We start from the raw sequence: 20,923 nt of genomic DNA, 5'->3' as shown, positions 1-20,923 counted from the left end.
TCCTTGACGAAGTGCAGTACTCCATCTCTCCGTTGCTGGATAATGTCTGCGCGACGGCCACAGACCATCTGCAAGAGGTCCAAGTGAATGCGAGAATAGTCACCCTCCGAGAACACCTCGTTGATTTTGTCTGCTACCGCCTCCACCGTGCAATCGCCTTGCGAGCTTATCCAAGACACGAAGGTCTCAAAGCCAGCTTTCAATTTCTCATTTTGTATGATGAGAGCATGAGACACAGCAGCTAGAGTCTTTTCCGTAACGGCGAGGGCACGGTTACGATCAAAAGACTTTATCATGTCATTACTTTCCAAATCAGTAAAGCCAGGCGATGACACGTACGTATTCTGAGCATCTATGTACCGTACCTGCGACCAGTCGTTTGAATTGAAATGCTGCAACTTGTCCAAAATATCAGCATGCTCCTTTGAGGTTATCGCGCCCGCTGACTTGAGGGTAGTCTCAAGTTTGAAACTAATATCCTTTGCAGGCCCCGGGACAGGCACCGGAGGAGCCTCTGGAGCCTCCAGATCTTCAGGCGAGACAATTGATAGCACGTCCGAATCACTGGAGTATTCCCGCGGGCGAGTAGAGAAATTGTCACGTAAAGACCTTACCTCGTTGGCCAATTTGGACACTACATCCTCTAACCTGGTCATCCGCTCATGCTCAGTTAAAGCCGTTGCACCCGGATCATGTTGAACATTATTAGTATTAGAACTCGCCATAATGGAACTGAAATTATTTAGAAAATTACTTAGAAAATTTTCTAAACTAATAGGTGTTTCCTCTGCCAGAAACAAATCGCCAATGACCTGAGCATTGGCGCGCAGCCTGCCAGCTGGATTCGAAAAGCATGGAAAAAACCCGTTATAAAAGCCGGTATTGCGCCTGACGTCATCGGAACTGTGGTGTTGCCAGTATGTAACGAATGTCGCCATCTCAATTTGAAGGCTTGGAACAAGGTACAGTCAACTTAATATTACAATTACAGTGTATTTTCTACGATAGTACACACTATTTCTACTTTTTCAAATATGGTACCTAGTGGGGTTGTGTGTAAAGTGTATATTTTCTTTACCTCTAAGTTGTAGCCCGGTAGGCTTGTCGCCAGTACCATCTTCAGTTTTAGCTTTATCCCTTACACTCAGGTCAACGGGAGATGGTGGTGGTGTTTTTGAAAACTTTGATACGAAATCTGGAACAATGAAGCGTCATGAGAAATCGCCAAATGTACTTTCTAAAAGTGCGTTAAAACATGTTGAAATATGATTTCCTTTTACCGTGCGTCACGTGGCTTGAGTCAATTCTAATGGTTGCACCTTGGGCACCCGATATATCTTCTAGAAGAGTTGAACAACGCCTATTGAGTTCTTTCATATCAGGAACATCATCTATTACGTCATCTTCAATATCTAGTGCCCCAGTCGCTACCTTAGACTTTTCACTCTGCGCCTCTTTTTCTTTTACTACTTCAGATTTTAGTTCTTCAATTTTCTGCTCCATTTCACCTAAGAAATCTCTTTCTGGTTCACTTTTTTCTAATACCTTAGATTTGTCATCATGCTCGCTGAAAAACTTGCTTTCAGTTAAAATTGAAGTTTCTTGTGAGGAGCTTGTTGAAATTCTTGTTATTTTCGACGCAGATTTTTCTTCTTCAATAAACTCTCTACTAATAGTTATTCCATCTGATCCATCAGATGCTAGAGTTTTTGAAACATCTAATGACGAATGATCCTCAGAAAATGTTTTTTCGTCGATAGACCTAGATGTGTCTTTAACACTTTCAACTGACGCTTTTGAAAAATCTTTAGTTAAGTCTACTGTTGAATCTTTTGACAGCTCATTTGTGGCAAAATCTCTAGAGGTATCTTTACTATCTATTGATGATTTCGAATAATCTTTAGTCAAGTCAATAGATTTCTTTGATAATTCGGGAGTGCCACGATCTTCTAGTAGCTTTTCTATGTCTTTTTCATCTTCATAATCCTTAGTGTCCATTGAAGTTTTTGAGGGATCTTTTACCAAATCCGCTCCACTTATTTTTGACAAATCAGCCGACGTTGCATCTTCTAGTACTGATTTTTGCTCCTCGTCAGATGACTTTGTTAAAGATAACACGACCGTGGTAACTGAAGATTCAGTCGTTGATTTCGATACTAAGTCAGACTTCATAACGCTGTCAACGAAATGCGTCCGTTTTGAAATCTTTTCAGAAAACTTTCCGTCTTCTTCATCTTGTTGGGATGCACTGTAACTAGATGCTGTGGCGTCTTTGGTATCCATTTTGTCATGAAATGTTGGAATATCTTCACCATATTTTACTTCGTCTCCGAAGTCTTCCATCTGAAAATAAACCTCGTTTTACTATATCTCTACATATCTATAAAAATAATAATCAGTTATTGAAATGAACTTCATTGTAAGTTGCATTTTCACTGTTTTAAGGTTAATCAGCAAAAAATATACCTCTTTTTCTGGGAAATCATCGGCGTCGTCAAGAGAATCTGTCCTAATTTTCCTGGGGTCAAAACTAGAAGCAGGTCCTCTTCCATCAACATCGGATAAAGGTTCAATGATTTCTAAAACTTTGGCTTTATCCATATCTGAAAAAAAAAACGACAATTGACAAATTATTAGTAATACACGAAAATACATACATTTTGTTAGAGCAGAGAAAATATATACATTCGAAAGAGCTAATTACCTGATTCAGAATCTGTATAAATTTGCTCTTCGACTTCATCTGGAGAGCTTTGCACTGAAAACGTCCTAGCGTGTTTTTTCTTTGGCATAATCATAACTTCACCACTGTCTCTTGACAAAGATTTCATTAAACCAGGCCTTTCTTTTGTAACTTTCTTTGTTTCTTCAACTGCAGCTTCTTTCATTTCAGTTTCTTTTTCCTTCACTTTATCTTTTGATGAATCTAAATACTCTTCTACGGTATTAACTGCTTCTTCTATAATTGAATCAACAGATACTTGCCCTGCAATGTCATGAGTTTCACCAGTTTCCAGTGGCTCTTCAGAAGACAGATCCACATCTTCTGAAGCTTGTTTGATAATTATTTCGATATTATCAGCCATTTTTTTCATAGCTGAATCTGATTTTTTGATAGTTAATTTTGTATCTTGTATTACTTTGCTTTCTGAAACTACGCTAGTAACTTTTTTAGTCTCTTCTTCCGCTTCTACTTCGGATTCCGCAATCCTTTCCAGGGAAATCGCAGGACTGATACAAGAATGTCGTCGCTCTTCTTTATGCGGGGCTTTAGCGTCGTAAGATCTCTTTTCTGTTTCAACTAAATCTTTGGTAATAGATTTGATGTCTTTCTCCTTCACTGGACTTCTTGTAGCTGCCGCAATCGTACCTTTCTGCAATATGTCATCTATTACTGGTTTAACTTGCTCTTTTGTGATTTCATGCGTTTCTTGTAAATCTAAGTCTTTAGGCACGAATTTCTTAGCATCTTTTGTTTCTTTAGTATCATCCGCAATATCAAAATGACCAAGAGTGTCAGTTCTTATCTTCGAAACATCAAATTTACTTTCGATTATAGCGGTTTGTTTCTTTATTTGTATATCTTTTTTGTCAGATGATGAGCGTTCAGTTATTTTACTTGTAGTGGTTTTTACAGATACTGTAGGTCCCTCTGTTTTTGTTTCACTGTAAGATGATTCAGCTTGTTTCATAATACTAACTGGAATTTTACTCCCAGAAACTTTGATTTCTTCTACTGGTCCGTCTTTGAAACTTACAGTTTCCGATTTTTCAATCTGTTTCGTAATGCTTACAGGTATTTTGCTCCCCGTTGCTTTAATTGGTTCTCCCACTCCATCTTTTAAGCTTAAGCTTACACTTTCTGAAGTTTTCGATGCAACCTGTGTACTTTCCCGCTTTATTTGCTCTTCTCTCTCTTTGCTTAGAAAATCTTTTGTTATATCTCGATCTTGTGAATATCTGAAAATACCAAGTTTTCGAATCAGGTAAGTTATTTCAAGTGGTTGCTATTTCGTCGTAAAATATCTTACCCAATTTCAGCTATGTGAGGTAGTTTGTGAACATGTTCTGTTACATGATCTTCAGGGAAACCTTCAACGTCATCAAGAGAATCACCGTGTTGTAGTTTAAAAAGCCTTGATTGCTCTGGTTTACCTGAAAGTATATAAGAAGTATTCAGAATATATTAAGAAGTTAGTTTAAAAACTGTCAGAACTATTACTATTCATAAAGAAATTACCTGATACTGGTTTTGACTTTGTATCAATATCATATTTATGTTCAATCGTTTTAGATACTTCTGCAACATGAGTACCCTGAGTACCAATGTCATCCTCTGATTCTTCGAACGTATAGTCTCGTGATTCAGTCAGACTATGTGCATCGGAGAGGCGCTTTTCTTCTAAGCGTAATTCACTTACAGAACCAGATCCAGCCGATGTCACTGACTGTCGTTTCACTACATCGACTGCAAAATAAATATCAAGAATAAGAAAATAAAGATCAAAGATTTATTAATCACTTAATACCAAAAGGCATTCTCTATCTCTACCAGTCAACTAAACTAACTAACCAAGATTTTAGTGGTTTTTTGCACTACTTTGACTGTTTTATTTACTTAGTATTTTTATTTATTAGTATTAAACACATTACCCGTGACCGTGGACATTACACATTACAAACTATGGACCCGGGTATGTCCTTAAACTACGTCCAGGACCCGGATATGTCCTGAAACTACGTCCAAGACCACCGGTGGACGGGCAGCAGCGTCCCTCAAATTCGGTGTACTCGACTGCGATCGCCAACCCGCCTGCCAAGCGTGGCGATTATGGCATTCACCCCCCATCATGCAGAGCACAATCAAACCACGGCCCCGAGGTTCCGGCGACCCCCGGTGCTCTGGCTATGGTAGCGGTCAGGGCATTAGCGGGGTCAGGGGTGCTAAGAATCTCCGGCAAAGATCCGGCTTCAAGGGGGAGGCCTATGTTCAGCAGTGGACGTCTTATGGCTGAGATGATGATGATGATGATGATGAAACACATTATAGACATTATTTACCTTTTTCTAGAACCTCTTCCTTGAAAACTTGAGTCTTTGTCTGTACTGTTTCGATTTCCTTTGTCGAAGGTTTGACAGCTGTAATAACCTCCTTTTCTTGTGAAATGGCATGATCGTCTCTTGCGAATTCTTCAGACGAAGATTTCTTTTCTGTCACGGCATCTTCTGAGCTTATTTTATCAGATACACCTTCTGAGGACTTACGATCTGATATTTCGATTTCCCGACTACTTTCAGAAGAAATCTTGTCAGATGGTTCGTCTTTTTCAAATGACTTATCCACCTCCTCTGCTTCCGTTACAATTACTTGAAACTCTTGTTTTTCTTGTTTAGGTTTGTCAATTTCTAAATCACTGAGTTTACTAATCGATACAGATTCAGTTCTAGAATGACGTTTTGGTGTCATTTTCTTAAACACAGGTTCTCCTTCTTTGTCTGATTCTGACTTGTCAGAGTCAGTCCGCTTAGGTTCAAACCTCATTGAAGTAAAACCAGCGACGCTTTCTTCGAATTTTTCATCACCAAAGCCACTTCCCGAATCAATAGTTTCTTCAAATTCTGCTCTTTCATCGAAATCAGATGACGATATTTTGGCTTTCATATCTGATTGGTCCGATTTAAGGGAATCCGCTTCAGAGTGGCGTCTTGAATCAGTGTGTTCCGAGTCCTCAAGAGAATCGGAGTAGATGCGTTTTGAAAAAAAGCATTCTTGAACCGAATCATCTTCTGGGACAGTTTCAATAAATTGACGTGCCTTCGCGCTTATAACTGGTGACTCTTTTGGTGATACCTATAAAAACCAAATGCATAATTACTTCTATTTTATATTTACATACATTGTAAATTTGGATTTAATTTCATGTTCTAAGTACTTGACAGATTCAATTGACAACAATGGGAAGTAAGTAGTGAATCATATGTAAGGTAAAAGTCCTAGTGCTCGACATGCTAATGCACAATAAATGACACCCTGCTGTCACTGACATCTCGGGAACTGTACTGGAACAGTGACGGACATTCGGACGTCTACCTTAATGGAGCTTTAAAAGTTGAGTATTCAATACAATAGCGCTCTTTGATTATGATTACTATTTCACAGAACAAATATATTCCGTTTGTTCTAGTCAAATTGCGTTAAACTGACAATTTGTATCACGTTCTATAATACACGTTATTTCATTGTAGTCTATGTACCTTTTCCTGTTCTCTCGCTGTCAAAGCTGAGGAGTGTATTTGAGCACTGTATTCGCTTTCGAACTTTAAAAATTCAAGTGTTTGAGCTTTGGATGTGGTTTCTTTACCACTAACTCCTGAAGAAGTAACAATTGTTTCTTCCACGGTCTTTTCTAAAACTGGTCTATGGGCAGGACTAGCTCCTAACTGATCATCTAAATCAGAAAATTGAGATGCTTCATCTAGAGAGTCACTTCGATGTTTGGAATCTTTGGAGTAGACCTGAAGTAATTAAAACGTGTCAAAATGTATGCCAGCTTCAAGCAAGACTTATGGGTACGACAGTTTTAAAGCAATCTGTAAGCATATTTTTCTTTATTTTCTATGATTAAGCTGGCTAACTAACGTCAACTTACCTTAGATTCAGTTTGAGATATAAAACTAACATCCTTTTCGGTGCTTTGCTGCAAATCCGCAAACGAATCTGCCTTATCTATAGCTGAAGGTACAGGAGATTCTTGCGATACTTTTCGCCCTGTCATATCTTGGAGATCTGACCCTATTGAATCAGTTTTGGTGTGTTTAGTTGTATCTGATTTTGCACTTGTAATACTCATTTGGGCAGACACCTAAACAAAGACATTATAATTAATGTAACAATAAATACAAACTTATAGGACATAAAAAATATCGAAATTGGCATTACCTTTTCTTTTAACTTATCGCCAACAGATACGTCTTTCTCCTCTAGTGTTTCAGTTATTTCTTCTTCACTAACTTTCGTCCGCAGTTCATTTGTCATCTGTTTTTCTAATTTCTTTTCCTTGACTGCAATAGAAGCAGTTCCATTTTGCTTATCCATGTCTATTGGCTTTTTGTGTTTGTCTCCCTTATCTTTTGGTTCAAATACATCTCCTACAAATCTAGGTATTCTGGACTTAGTTCCATCTTTTTCTACTTTTACAGTAGTCTGGGATTCCGTTTCTGTCTCAGAATCTGTTGATTTCTTTAAAAATTCACTGTCTTCTTCAGATGAGACCTGAACTAATGTTGAATCAGTTCGCATTGTTTTTGGCATTGGTTTTATTTTATCATCCACTTTGATTTTTGAATCAAACTGCTGGATTGTATCTTTGACAGACTTCACATGAGTTTCAACATGAGAAACTTTATGTGACACACTTTCTTGAATTTCCATACTCGATATTTGCTTTGATTGTTCTCTAACAAATTCTTGGGTATATTCAATACCTTGCTCTTGTTCAAGCGTATGTTTTTTTAATGCTTCTTTTGTTAGTTTAACAGTTGTTTTAGGCAATTCTATAGAAGACTCTTTTGACATTTTAGATTCGAATGAACTGATTTTATCCTTCAAAGGTAATTCAGCAATGTCTTTGTCGTCTACTAAGTCTGGTGATCGTTCACCATCATCCAGTTTCTCTTCAACTCGTGAACTATCTATTTCTTTTTGTGAAATCGTATCTTTAGTACTTTCGGATTTAGTTACTACAGATTTTACTTCAGAAGTTTCCGCTGTAACAGACTTTCTAGGAGTGATAGTGACATTCGAGAAGTCACCTGACGGGAATCGCATTGATTCATTTCTCATATGCCTCTGTAGATGCTTTGGCGTGGGCTTAGCAGGTGACGACGGGTCAAATTTCCTAAACTGCTCTACAGGTCGCTCCACAGGTTTTGTTTCTTCTTTCACCACTTCTACTATTTCTTCTCTATGAACTTCAATTTCTTGTTCTTCTTCGACCGTATCTGGAGATGTTTTCGACCGTGTTCTTTCTAATTTGGGATCCTTGTCTTTAACTTGTTGTTCAATATCATGGAATTTCTTGATATCAGGTTTGATTTGTGTCCTAATTTCAATAATTTCCTCCCTAATTTCTTTTTTCTGCTTAGAAGCAGGAATTCTGCTTTGACTAAGTTTTCTCGTTATTTGCTCCTTCCTTTCAGCTACACTGCGCTTAACATCTACAATACAAAATACATATTATTAAGTTTGGTTTAAGTATCTGACTATCAGTTAAGCTGACGGCATAGTATTTATTTATAAAACATGAAATAATGCTTGTATACAATTGCTTACCTTCATCTTCTTCACTCTCCTCACTTGGTGTTGGAGGTGTAGCCGTCCTTTCCATCTCACTCTTGTCAACAACAGATTTCTCTTCTGGAGAGTATTTTGCTTCGTCTTGGTCTTGATCAGATTCTCTGCGTAACCGCTCTGGTATGTCACTATCGAAGCGTCTGTCTTTGATTTTATTATCTTCTTCGGCTGCAAATAATAAGCATGGAAAGTATGAGTACTTATTTTAAATCTTTGTAAATTTTAGTGATTTTTTATATCTATATAATAGTGATAAGTTGAAATATTTTATCATCCAGGAAGATAAGATTCGAATTATTATATTTTAAGTTTAATAAACTACAGCACTACGAATGTGGTTTTACCTTTGTAAGCTTCAATTTCTTCTGATGCTTGTCTTTCTTGGTAAATGTTACGTTGTATGCGTCTTTCATTCGTTTCTTCTGATTGCGATGCTATTATATCATCCCTTCCTATCCGACATAGCGCCAGTTCCAACGAATTATCTAAAAGAAAAAAAAATTAAGCGAAACTGTAGTAAAGTAAAGCAACAAGTTTTTATCATAATGTACATTCTACAAGCTTTTATTGCCTAATGTACTTTTCTGCACTTAATCATCTGCTATTTGCTTAGAAGACTTTGACGTGCCTAATAATACATTGTTGATGAAACTTTATTGCTTATAATTATTATTTATAATTTTTATATACAATGTAATATTTACACATTTAACATTTTTGTACAGAAAAATGATACTTAAGTCATAAAAAGCTTGTAACAAGAATGTCACACACAAAGCCGGACCAAGTTAATTCTGCGTGGCATTTGCAATGTTATCGATAATGTCAAATTTTTATCAAAATAATGACGTTTATAATGACACTTCCTTACTTTGTTCTGTTCAAGTCTGTGCAAAGTTAGCCTAGACGTGTTTTCAGTCTAATTCACAACGTTCTCCTAATATTAGATATATAAGTAAGGAAGTGTCATTACAAAGTAATAGTAATATTAGATATATAAGTAAGAAAGTGTCATTACAAAGTAATAGTAGATAAGATAACTGCTGTAACCATAGCCGTTTTCGGCCACACTGAGTGCTGTGGTCTACCGCTGAGCGTCGCTGGTGCGCTGTCATCCAGACATTGCCAACTTTTGCAGCGAATGTGCGGCCACACTCGCTGCAAGTCAGCACCTAGTTTTATTCTCCTAAGACGCAGAGTCATTATGGCAGTTTTGAATTTGGAACTTTCTTTTATTCCATTATAGTTCGAAATTCGATTTTAATTTGTTCTTTTTAAGGGAACTCAGAACTTGGGAGGTTATATAAAACATACAGGGTGATTCATGAGACGTGAGCAGGACTAATCCTGCACACTCAGTAACTGATAATTGATCGATCACCGTCGTATTTAGGTGAAACAACCACACCTTTTCCTATTTTTTAACTTTTTGGCGAGAGCAAATTTAATTCTCTACAATCATGATCACCCTACAAGACCTAATTAATAAGCATAAAACCTCTTTAACCGTAATGACAGCATTACAATTAAGAAGAAAATAAACTGTCAAACTTGAGTGAGATACGAGTTTTCAAAAGTAACCAGACCGTGATGACATTCAATTTGTCACAGAATATCGGTAGTTTAGTATTCTAATTGTAGGGTGACCATGCATGTCGTAAATAAATTAATAACTTTTTTTTTCAACACGACTAGAAAAGTAACGTTAACCTCACTAATACTGATACGAAACTGTTGCTTATAATTTACGAAATGCGCAGTGTTAGTCCTGCTCACGTCTCCTGAATCACCCTGTATATAGGTTACCTTGAGCTTTAGTCCCCGACTGCGTCTTCCACAGCTTCATCATGAGTTGCGCTTGCTCCGAAGTGGTGATCCTCTTGGCCTGGATCTGGTTGACAGTGGCTACGTTCACGCCCAGCTCGTAGGCCAGCGCTACCCAGTCTTTGCCTAGGAGATTGCAGATATCTTCGAACCTTTAAAAAACATAATATAATATCTATTACTTACGGAAAGATAATTTGAATGTGTAAGATGTGTAAAGTCTAAGACAAATAAAATTAGTGTCTCAAATTCGATAGGTGAAAAAGATGTCGCTGTACGGGTCTTCACAATATGTACGTACTTTGGCCAAAAGCTCACGTTTGACAGTTATAGTAAGAGCACCAGTCATGGGACATTTAAGAGGAAATTTGGAATATTTATGATATTTCCCTTATACATGTAAATGGTCTACCGCTTAGCGTGTTAAAAGATGAAAGTCCTATCCGTCTTTCATGTTTTAGGCGTGTTGTATCAAAGATACTGCAATTAGTTTCCACATATTTAACAAATTAAAACTATGCTTTTTTTCTCCAGTCATGGACACCAAAGTTCCAGTAATGGGCCCCCTATAATGGACATTGCTCTATCTGTATAAAATATTGAAATGGGGAATAAATTACGGCAAAATAAAACAATTTTTGGTATAAGCTTTTATCGCCGAATGTATTTTTCTTTCCACAGCCAATTATTATTGTATTAGATCCATCGAGACAACCCTAACACAATTAGTTAGGGTTTAATGCGATAAAGTTCCCATGGCCACCTCCTGTCTCCATCATCAGATCAGGTCCATGTTATCATAATATTGCATTATCATCCGATTTGCATACTTAATTACGTACTTACACAAAATTTCAACTGAATCGGAAATCGAAAAGTGGCTCAAATTCAGCTACCAAGATTGGACCCACACTAACTAACAGGGCAAGTTAAATAAGTTTGGAAAAACGATATTAATTTATCCGAAGTCCGAGAATACCTCCTGATTGACATATTTCTTAACTACATTTTATTTCTGTATTGTTTAAACATGAAATTATGGCATAGCAAGCATCATTCTGTCATTTGTCCCATCATAGGAGGTACGCAGTTTTACAGCTCCTATAATGGGATTCGGCCAAATACCACTATTTTTTTACATCTGTGGAGTCACAACATAGTGTGTTGTATACCTTATCTCATGATAAATGCAATTAACAAAACACATTCTAGTTTTCATCAAGTATTAATTAATTAAAATTTAATAAATTAACTCACCTCTCTTAGCGAAGTTGTTAAGAATTCGTAGTGGTATTTTTTTTTAGTGACACGACAACTTTTAGGTTAACGCCAATTTCTTAAAAAACAACCAAATTTAATAAAACTTCAAACTGAAACAGCTCTAGGACTCTTATTTATGATAATATACAGCCAGTGTTTATAAACTACTTTTAGATACTTATTTTAGAGGAATTATGTTTTTTTGTCCCATTACTGGTTCCACGTCCATTATAGGGTCCACTACTATACATGACCACAAAAATTTGGCGCTACATCTATTCCGGTAACTAGGGCGCATATTTATTTCTAAGACTTAAAATCTCTATTTTATCAATAACTCTTTGATAATGATTGAGCTTTAAAGAAAAGAAAGACATCCCGAGACAAAACGTGACGGCGGATGGGGCTCTACATGCCACCTGGGGAAGTCAAATAGAAATTACTTAAAAAGGTTGACTAAATATGAGTTCCGTAAATATAATACTCCGACAATAATAGTACATTATTGCAGAGGCCGGGAAAGGGCAATTCGTGGATGAGCTTCGATTTTGTCGGACGACGCGAAGCGAAGACGAATCCACGAATTGCTATTCCTGCCGAGGCATATATAGTGCTTTTCTCCAAACATGCGAGGAAATAGGTTAAATTATAATTATTTAAGCATCAAATCAAACCTTCACATCCAAAATGTCAAAAACAATTTCCCTCTTTAATTAATTTTTAAAAGTTAAAGGCACAAACCTATTCTGCCATTCAGTACCGTTCAATATTCGTTCATTCAATATAATTGTGCAATATAGTTGGTCAAACCAATTTTTCAGTCAGTAATAACCAGGAAAACTATACCCATCCTTTTCTTTTGGGTGCCAGTACTAGTGTAAGACAAAGATAGTATGATTCTTTCTGTCTTTGTTTGGAATGAGAAAGTCCTTTGACAAACTATATAAGCTTTATGAACACGGATGAGATTTAAAAAAAAATATATAAATACTCTTTGATTTTATTAAGCAGTATTTGCACGATCATACACGTGAAATGATAGCTGATCGGATCGTGTAGAAGCGGCTCGCGGCAATAATAATTGGCTGTTTGCGTTTTTTATTATTAAAAAGTAAAAAACACTACAGTAATAAGTTATTACTGTAGTGTTTTTTTACTTCCCGTCCGCTAGAACAGGACAGCGATAGTTTGATTTTTTTAAATTAGAGTTTGACATTAACGAAGAACTTCCCGTACTATTTTTGCTACAATAAGGTGAACATTCCCGAGCATATTGGAGAAAAATATAATACTTCAACCATGAAAGGTCCTTGGGGGCCGGAGCACTGCAACTTTTTCAAAAACTAAAATATCTCCTAATCCGTTCCACTGGTGACCGCAGGGCTGCCTCCTTCCTCGCTCAGCGCATTGGCATAGCACTCCAGCGAGGAAACGCGGCCAGTCTTGTGGGCACACTACAAAGTGCCAGTGGAATAGGAGATATTTGTAGATATAATTTAGACCCCATAGATAAAGATAGGTTTAGTTTAGTTTTAATTTGTATAAGGATGTGATTATTGAAATAAACTTTAATATTTTCTGGAATAATGGTGAAGAAAGCGAGCAAGTAGCAGATCCTTACCCAGGATCGCTGAGCCGCTGTCTCCAGATCAGCTCCTGCTCCTCCGTCCTTCTTGGCACAGTGTCCGTCGGTGCTGGAGACATCCTCTCCACCGGCAGCTCATCGGGCACCATGATGTTGAGTACTGCGATCTGGCAAAATTTGATTTCGATAAGATACTAAATCATCAAGGAAATCACCAATAATTTTTATGGCTCCTCTACACGATGGGCCAACGCCGGCCACTCCAAGGGACGCATTAATGCGTTAGAGGGAGCAAGTGATATTGCTATCTCATTCTACCGCATGGCTGCAGCCCTTGGAGTGGCCGGCGTTGGCCCATCGTGTAGAGGAGCCATTACATATGTTCGATGGCCAAAAAGAAATTTTGTCTTATAAAAAATCTGACGTGTTTCAAGAGGCCACGTTTTGCTGGAAAGTGCTGTCATGAATGCCGAAAATTTACTCTTTGGAACCTAACTGTTGGCACGATCCGTTTGTGAGTTATCAATTTTCTTCAATTAATCCCCGTTTTAATTGCCCTTAGTCTCACCTAAGAAGTTCTTGAAGATGGATTGAAGAAGAAAGAGGCACAATACAATAAAAAATACCTATTACATTCTATACTCTGTATCTTTAGGTATTTCAATAAAAGTAATAAAAATCTACCCTCAGATGCGTAAGCCAGATGAAAACATTACATGATCAAAATAAATAATGTTGGTCAAAGTCAGGTCGTTCCAGATCCAGGCGGTTTTGTATTTGGTTAGTTAAACCAATAAATGTTATAACTGCCCGAAAATGTACAAATTGGTTGCTTCCTTTTATCTAGGTAGGTACCTACCTAAAGATACACCCCCTTATGGTAACATTCCATTTCTAACCGCAGCTGCACTGCCGGTACTCAACGCGTCGCTGTCATTGTCAATTTCCATAGTAAAATTGACAGTAGTGCAGCTGTCGTTGGAAATGGAATGTTACCCTTATTCATAATAATAGTGTATCCATAATATTCATTTACGGGCCTGATTTAGTTAAATTATGTTTTATCCCTTTCTTACAAATCGTTTCCTAATAATCGTTTCTCCTTTTCTGTCAAAATGACTGATAAGAACAAATGATTATTAGCTAATTGGGGTTTGTAGCGCGTTTAAGAGTAAGGGGGACAGAGTACAGTGATACCATACTTACAGGGGTAGGCGAAGGTTCGCCCTTCGGCACCTTCGGGTCCCTCATGAACTGGCACCTGCACATCGGTTCCAGGTCCTGGGTCTTGATCATCACGGGGAACGCGACCCTGTTCTCCCGGAACGCGCGGAAGGGCAGCGTCAGCTGTTCCCCGGACTTGGCTATCGGGACTAAGTTGCCGCCGAATTCGAGGTAGATGGGTTTGCCTTCGTGGACCTGAAAGCGAATGGAGACGGTTTAGGTGTCATTTTATTCTCAGAAGCAAGATAATTGAGTTTTGCCATTGTGCTTCAAAACCAGTTCAGAAGGTTTGTTGGCTCGTGATCCGGACTACCATATCCTAACTGTACGGTTACCATCAGTTTGTCACTGACATAAAGGCCGTCGAGAACGTAATTTACTTTCTATACATCCCGTTTGCACTAATATGCGAGTGCGAGCGAGATGTATAGAAAGTAAATTACGTTCTCGACGGCGTTTATGTCAGTGACAAACTGATGGTATCCTAACTGGAAACCTTTCCCTAAACAAAGCCACACGATGAGATTTGAGCGTTTTTTTTGTACCATTTTATAACGCAGCGAGTAGACTACTAATATACTCGTATTTTACTGAGTAAACTATGTCTTTTTAGGGTTCCGTACCCAAAGGGTAAAACGGGACCCTATTACTAAGACTCTGCTGTCCGTCCGTCCGTCTGTCACCAGGCTGTATCTCACGAACCGTGATAGCTAGACAGTTGAAATTTTCACAGATGATGTATTTTTGTTGCCGCTATAACAACAAATACTAAAAACAGAATAAAATAAAGATTTAAGCGGGGCTCCCATACAACAAACGTGATTTTTGACCGAAGTTAAGCAACGTCGGGCGGGGTCAGTACTTGGATGGGTGACCGTTTTTTTTTTGCCTTTTTTGCATTATGGTACGGAACCCTTCGTGCGCGAGTCCGACTCGCACTGGCCCGGTTTTTTTAATGCATGTAAGTGCCGCGTTCTTCGTTGTCTAAAATTTTGGTCCTCTAACATTTTGGTTCGGTTAGGCACCGCTTTGAAAAACTAAGTCATTACCCGGATGGTTACTAATTTGCTTATCATTTAGGTAATTAATTACTTTTTGCAGAAAATTGCTTTACAACTGGATAGGGACTGGACAAGCATAGAGGTGGGGTATATAAAAATGATTTTGTGCTTTCAGTGGGTTGCTTTGTTGAAGGAAGGCGGTTCCCTTTTTTTTTAAAAGAAATGAAATCAAGTTATTTTGGTTTATTTATTTTTTATTTAATGTTTATGTTTTTTTTTCAGTATATACTTACTAACCTAAGTTTGTTTATATATTTAATGTGTCAACTGTGTCAACTTTCCGTGGTGTCCCCTACTTAGGCTGGGTTAAACATAACTGAATTGGAAAGATAAATTTTTTTTTTTGCCTAATTGTCTGTTGTTGGCTTGAATTGTTTACGGACGGGTGCTAAGTATACCCGGTGGTTATTGATGAAGCACTCCACAATTCCATATAGCCCTGTGCGAGGCACACCATGGCTTAAGTCATCCATAAGACCCATCGTCTTCGCCGCTGTTCTAAACATTGCAGCGTTGGAATAAGGTATCCGGACATATTTTAAACTACTATTTACTTTTCCAGTTATAACATCTTCCGCTGTTGTTTCCGGAAAAGAGTATACCAAATTTAAATATAATTGATATTTTTCTTTATGCAAATAAGAAAGATTTTGCCGGGTGAATGGTATAAATTGTATGTTCAATAATCTTTGCTTGTTGTCATAATGACGATAGGGCACATGTTTAACTTTGTTCGATTCATATACCCCAAATTTATAAGTCCTTGATATTTCCGGCCTAATACATACACGTCCTTGTGTGACAGCTGGATTGCGCAGAAATTTATAGGTAAAAGTCTCCGGTAAATTTGACTCTATCTCATTCCATGTTTCAGATAAGAGCATCCAACCCATTCCTGGGAAGAAGTCCGTCCGGTGCAACAAATGAGCTTGGTTTACCTCCACTAATCCTCTATTGCCGTTGTCATTCCATGCCGACACACACCATATGCTGGGATCTTTCTTCAAAAGTGGGTAAGTCCCGAGAAAATACTCAAAGAAGTCAGGAGATATATCCAAGTTGTCTTCAAGGATGATAACTGCTTTGTGCTTTAGAGTCTTGAAGACATAGTTAAGGGCATACTTATAGTGATGACCAGAAACGTGCCTCGGTATTTCCAAAAAGGTGGTGGTGAGTTCCTTCTGGTAGAATGATTTCATAACCATCTTATGCGTTTGTTTGGAATAACAGTTGGAGGACTTGGAGGTTACTATAATAGGGAAGGATTTTGTATCTGGTCTGAAAAACTGAAGACTTTTCAAAGATCGTTTTAAAAACCGCACGTTGCACGCCATCAGTAACGTCGGTAATACTAATAATACCTTTTCACTTTTTTCAATGTCATTCGGTATATTATTTTTGCTTTTATTCTTTACAATAACACCACATAGTAGCATACACAGAAGTATTAGGATTGGATATAAAAAGCTTTTTTCGCGGCATCTTCGCATATTTAGTCGCATATTGATTGAAGGTGCAGATACAGTCATTAATAGGTATATTATATGTTGGTAGATACGGTCAGTCCGCGGCTGCGCGAAGACACGAGATTTATACAAGTCAGTATTCGTCCCCGTAAATATCACTACGTTATGAGAGAAAGTAACACGGCATAAACTGTCAGAAAGATTTTGATTTAGGTTTTGTAAGTGAATTGAGTTTTTATGAAGCGATCAGTGGTCACGGCTGAGCAAACACAGTAGATGGAAATGTTATCGATAAAGGAATAACTATCCTCGTAATGCCCAGCCATACAAATGAAAAATTCAAAATTTGCCATAAAAATTTGAACCTACAATGTAGTGAATAGAGTTGATTTTGCGTTATTCAAAAACTGAACGAAACACAGCAAAAGCAAGTCTGTTCCCATCGAATATGATTATAAATTTCATTGAACTGAATAAGTACAGTAGGTAGGATTTTATAGGCAATCACAATAAGACAACACGATCAACAGAAAGCTATTTTTAGGGTTCTTTACCAAAAATGTACAAAAGGAACCCTTTATAGGACAGGAATATAACAGTTTTTCCGCAGAAGTCCTCTTTTGGACCGTAAATTTTTCAATTTATTCCTTTAATATAAAATTTGGAACATCACATGAGTGCTAATTTGTATACAGTTACAAACAATGCTTTATCTATATACACACTTTATTAAGCTCTCTATGATGTATTCAGGAATTTCATGTAACGACCGCCTTTGCGGCATTTGATCACATTGTTTGCAGTTGACATTTCATTTCGAATAAAACTACAATAAAACGTTATCTCGACTGATACTAGAAATTCAATCAGGTCAAATCCAACTCCTTTATTATGCTCAGCTCTATGTATACTAAAACCTTCTCCAGAATGTAACAAACACTTTTCTGAAATCAAAATCGGTTCAGCCAAACGCGAGATAATCGCGGACAAACCACACACGTACGGGTTAAACTGAGAACCTCCTTTTCTTGAAGGCGGTTATAAAGCTAAACGACTTGTTTAAACCACTATATTGCTGCGACACAGACAACTGAGAATAAACCCAATAATTTATAACTAAACTATTTGCAAATAAATAAAATTTGCATTTTACATTTAACATGCAATCCACTTACCTCAACATCCCGGCTCTTGGCAACTTGTATGAACCTCTCGATCTTCTCCAACGCTTTGTCCTCTTTATCGTCGGTGACGCAGAACATCCGTAGCTGTGCCTGGCAGTCGTCCATTTGCATTTTACATTTAACATGCAATCTACTACCTCACTCTCTACACCTTACCTCAACATCTCGACTCTTGGCAACTTGTATGAACCTCTCAATCCTCTCCAGCGCTTTGTCCTCTTTGTCATCGGTGACGCAGAACATCCGCAGCTGTGCCTGGCAGTCGTCCGTCCGTTTCGCATACACCACGAAACGCGCCATGAATGGCACGTGGATCGCTTCTCTGTAAACGTGTAACCACAGAATGAATAATACTACTAGGTATAAGGTTCACTCTCTAACAAAAAGCGTCTATTACGACAGAGATGACCGCGAGCGCGAGCAGTCGTTCGTTCCGTAGCGGTGCGCGGCAACTGCTATGGCTAGACACCAAAATTGGTGTGGGCCGCATTTACTTTACAAGCGACAAAATCGCGGAGTGAGACTCAAATATTTAAAGGTAAGGTGAGGTGAGCCACGCCTGGTGTAACTTAGATCATTCAGAGTAAAAGGTCAGGTAGACATCAGGGGTGGCTCCTTATCTATTATTTGACTTATAATCTATTTGTTCACAGAGATAGTCTATTTAGAGATAGATAATGTTTTTGACATCTGTAAACATGATGAATACTTTCGATAGATTTATCACAGTATAAAGAGGTGTTAAGGAAATGTGGAGTTCCACCTTTTAATTTACGAATAATTTGAAAATTATTTAAAGTTCTTATTACGTTAGAATTAGAACCTACCTGTATAACTCTGTTGCCATTTTCGTCGCGTCCTCGACATGTCTGCAATCGATCAGCCAGTACCGCGCCGAGACCGTCGTGGTGAACGAAACACAATCATTCACGAACGTGAGCGGAGTGTTCTCTGTGACGTCCTCCCAGTGCGCCCTGTTCGTCCCGCCTGTCACCAGAAGCCTCGTTTCATCTACTACTCTTACATTATCATCTTCTTTTACACTCATGCTTTATACTGCTTTTGAATCTTATGCTACTACGTTCATTACTATGTCTTTTACGTTCTCTGGTTTACTGTTGAAGCTAGTGCAGCGCAGCGGTTAAAACACTTTTCAACTGCTTTTATTAATATATTTCCATTTAATGCATGCTGAAGCATATTTATTTTGATATTCTACATTTTGGTATTAGCAGCGATAACTACGTATTAGCTATTTGTCTCTACTATACCATCCAATCGCTATCATAAAATCTAAATTATATATGTTCATATTATATATGTGTGTATAATTAAGACAGATTCAAATAATATTATAGATATTCAAATTAAAGTTCCATCATAACAAGAAAAAACCGATGCAGAAGAATTAGAGATAGAATAAGGAAAAAATAAAGTAAAAATAATATTTCCAAAACGGCCTATAGCAAACACACAACAAGCAAAGACAACACACCACACAAAAAACAAATAACGCCGTTATATAATTCTAATAAATGAAAAAGTGACTGATTATGTGGCACTCTATGTACGGTCACAGCTCTCAGAAACAGTGCTATCGTCCAAATCAAAATGATTTTAAATTTTTCAAACGAATGTTTGTGCCAAAACAGCAGGTTTGGTTTCCGAATAACAGATCTCTCGAAGGACATTCACTAAAACCCAAAAGCAAATTGAAATAAACGAACAAAGGAACAATACATAATAGTGAAAATATGACTAGAACAGAAATGAGACAAGTAAAGATGATGTGAAGAAAAACAGAACTGATAGGCCGTTTTGGAAAAGAACTTTGGTTGTCACAAGCAAAAAAATCAAATATCAGGAACATTGGCGCAGAAGAATGAATGAGAATGACGAAGATGGCACCGATTTATTATGTATTGTCGCCCTTAAGCTAAATTTCAACGGTTATTTTACGTGTGTTAGTCTCTTACAATGTGCCAATAAAGATTGCAATAGAAGTCTAGGTCCTGTTTAGTTTGTACATTTGCTTAAACAGATAACGTCCAGTGATTATATCGCAGTGCATTTCTTGATCCCAAGGGTTCGGATGTTATGATACAGAGTGAATGTGAGTTAATAAAGCGTAAAAATCTCAGCCCGTGCAAAGAGGAAGAATGGATGAAAAGCAAGATATGGAAAAGCATTCGAATCGTGAAAGAGGGAAGAAAATCGATGCATCCGATAATTATACTTCTCAAGCAACCGTAACAACATTGCTAAAGTATAAGTATCACACCGAAATAATGACTTATGAAAAAAATCTGAACAAAAATATTTAAACGAAGAGAAGATACAAATCAATATCGAACTCAAAATAAATGAAACTTAACCGACATTTCGTTTGTTTTAAAGAGTTTAATATTTTTAATTTTTTACCTTCGAGAGATCGTTTGCGAAATACCCCTGTAGCGCGCCGATAGGTGGCAGCACATTATATAGCGCCACACACGGTGAGCGTGCAACACACACAAACACACGAGAACAAAGACAATGTAGGACACGCACAAAACGCACACAGGGACGTGTCCCATAGCTGCTCGGTGTATTTGCTATAAGCGAATGATCCCCTCTATCCTATCTTTTACGCGGTATGTCATCTCGAGGTTTGATTCAAATGAAAATAATGTTCTACGCTAATACTTTGTCAAATTATCATGCTCATCCCTTCGTCTAGAAAATGGGGATATGTATCTCTATATGACTTTGTTCTTCGTTAACTACACTAAGGACTGTATCGTTTATTATAAATACAAATAAAACCTGGTCTAACTGTTGACGTGTGTATTATTTTGTATTACTATGTTCTTAAGGTATACTCTGGGGGTATTTTTAAGCCATATCTGATATAAGAAGGTTTTACATTTATTTTATTTTAGGGACTTTATGATGATTTTAATACCGTCTAGCAATTGTAATTTGGA

At 37.6% G+C, this 20,923-nt stretch overlaps 2 protein-coding genes across 2 annotated transcripts in view; both read right to left on the bottom strand.

Moving 5' to 3' along the window:
• LOC134675627 (uncharacterized) overlaps window positions 1-20,425 on the bottom strand; it is a 37,574-nt gene extending 17,149 nt beyond the window's left edge. Inside the window, exons 1-18 of the mRNA XM_063533956.1 lie at window positions 20,379-20,425; window positions 18,785-18,944; window positions 18,114-18,279; window positions 14,229-14,441; window positions 13,059-13,189; window positions 10,160-10,329; window positions 8,698-8,838; window positions 8,333-8,521; window positions 6,941-8,217; window positions 6,651-6,863; window positions 6,256-6,516; window positions 5,062-5,851; window positions 4,241-4,468; window positions 4,032-4,155; window positions 2,705-3,960; window positions 2,467-2,603; window positions 1,281-2,343; window positions 1,079-1,195 (exon numbers count right to left, since the gene is read on the bottom strand). Of these exons, the coding sequence (XP_063390026.1) occupies window positions 1,079-1,195; window positions 1,281-2,343; window positions 2,467-2,603; window positions 2,705-3,960; window positions 4,032-4,155; window positions 4,241-4,468; window positions 5,062-5,851; window positions 6,256-6,516; window positions 6,651-6,863; window positions 6,941-8,217; window positions 8,333-8,521; window positions 8,698-8,838; window positions 10,160-10,329; window positions 13,059-13,189; window positions 14,229-14,441; window positions 18,114-18,279; window positions 18,785-18,804 (6,496 nt within the window). The 5' untranslated portion in view covers window positions 18,805-18,944; window positions 20,379-20,425. The remainder of the gene's footprint in view (window positions 1-1,078; window positions 1,196-1,280; window positions 2,344-2,466; window positions 2,604-2,704; window positions 3,961-4,031; window positions 4,156-4,240; window positions 4,469-5,061; window positions 5,852-6,255; window positions 6,517-6,650; window positions 6,864-6,940; window positions 8,218-8,332; window positions 8,522-8,697; window positions 8,839-10,159; window positions 10,330-13,058; window positions 13,190-14,228; window positions 14,442-18,113; window positions 18,280-18,784; window positions 18,945-20,378) is intronic.
• Window positions 15,495-17,041, bottom strand: LOC134675533 (alpha-1,3-mannosyl-glycoprotein 2-beta-N-acetylglucosaminyltransferase-like). Its single transcript, XM_063533798.1, has one exon. The coding sequence runs from the start codon at window positions 16,834-16,836 to the stop codon at window positions 15,655-15,657; it is 1,182 nt and encodes a 393-aa protein (XP_063389868.1). The 5' UTR covers window positions 16,837-17,041; the 3' UTR covers window positions 15,495-15,654.
• Window positions 20,426-20,923: the final 498 nt, after the last annotated feature.

Source organism: Cydia fagiglandana, chromosome 22 (assembly GCF_963556715.1).
Source record: "Cydia fagiglandana chromosome 22, ilCydFagi1.1, whole genome shotgun sequence".
NCBI classification, from domain to species: Eukaryota; Metazoa; Arthropoda; class Insecta; order Lepidoptera; family Tortricidae; genus Cydia; species Cydia fagiglandana.
This window is presented reverse-complemented; position numbering and strand designations above follow the sequence as displayed.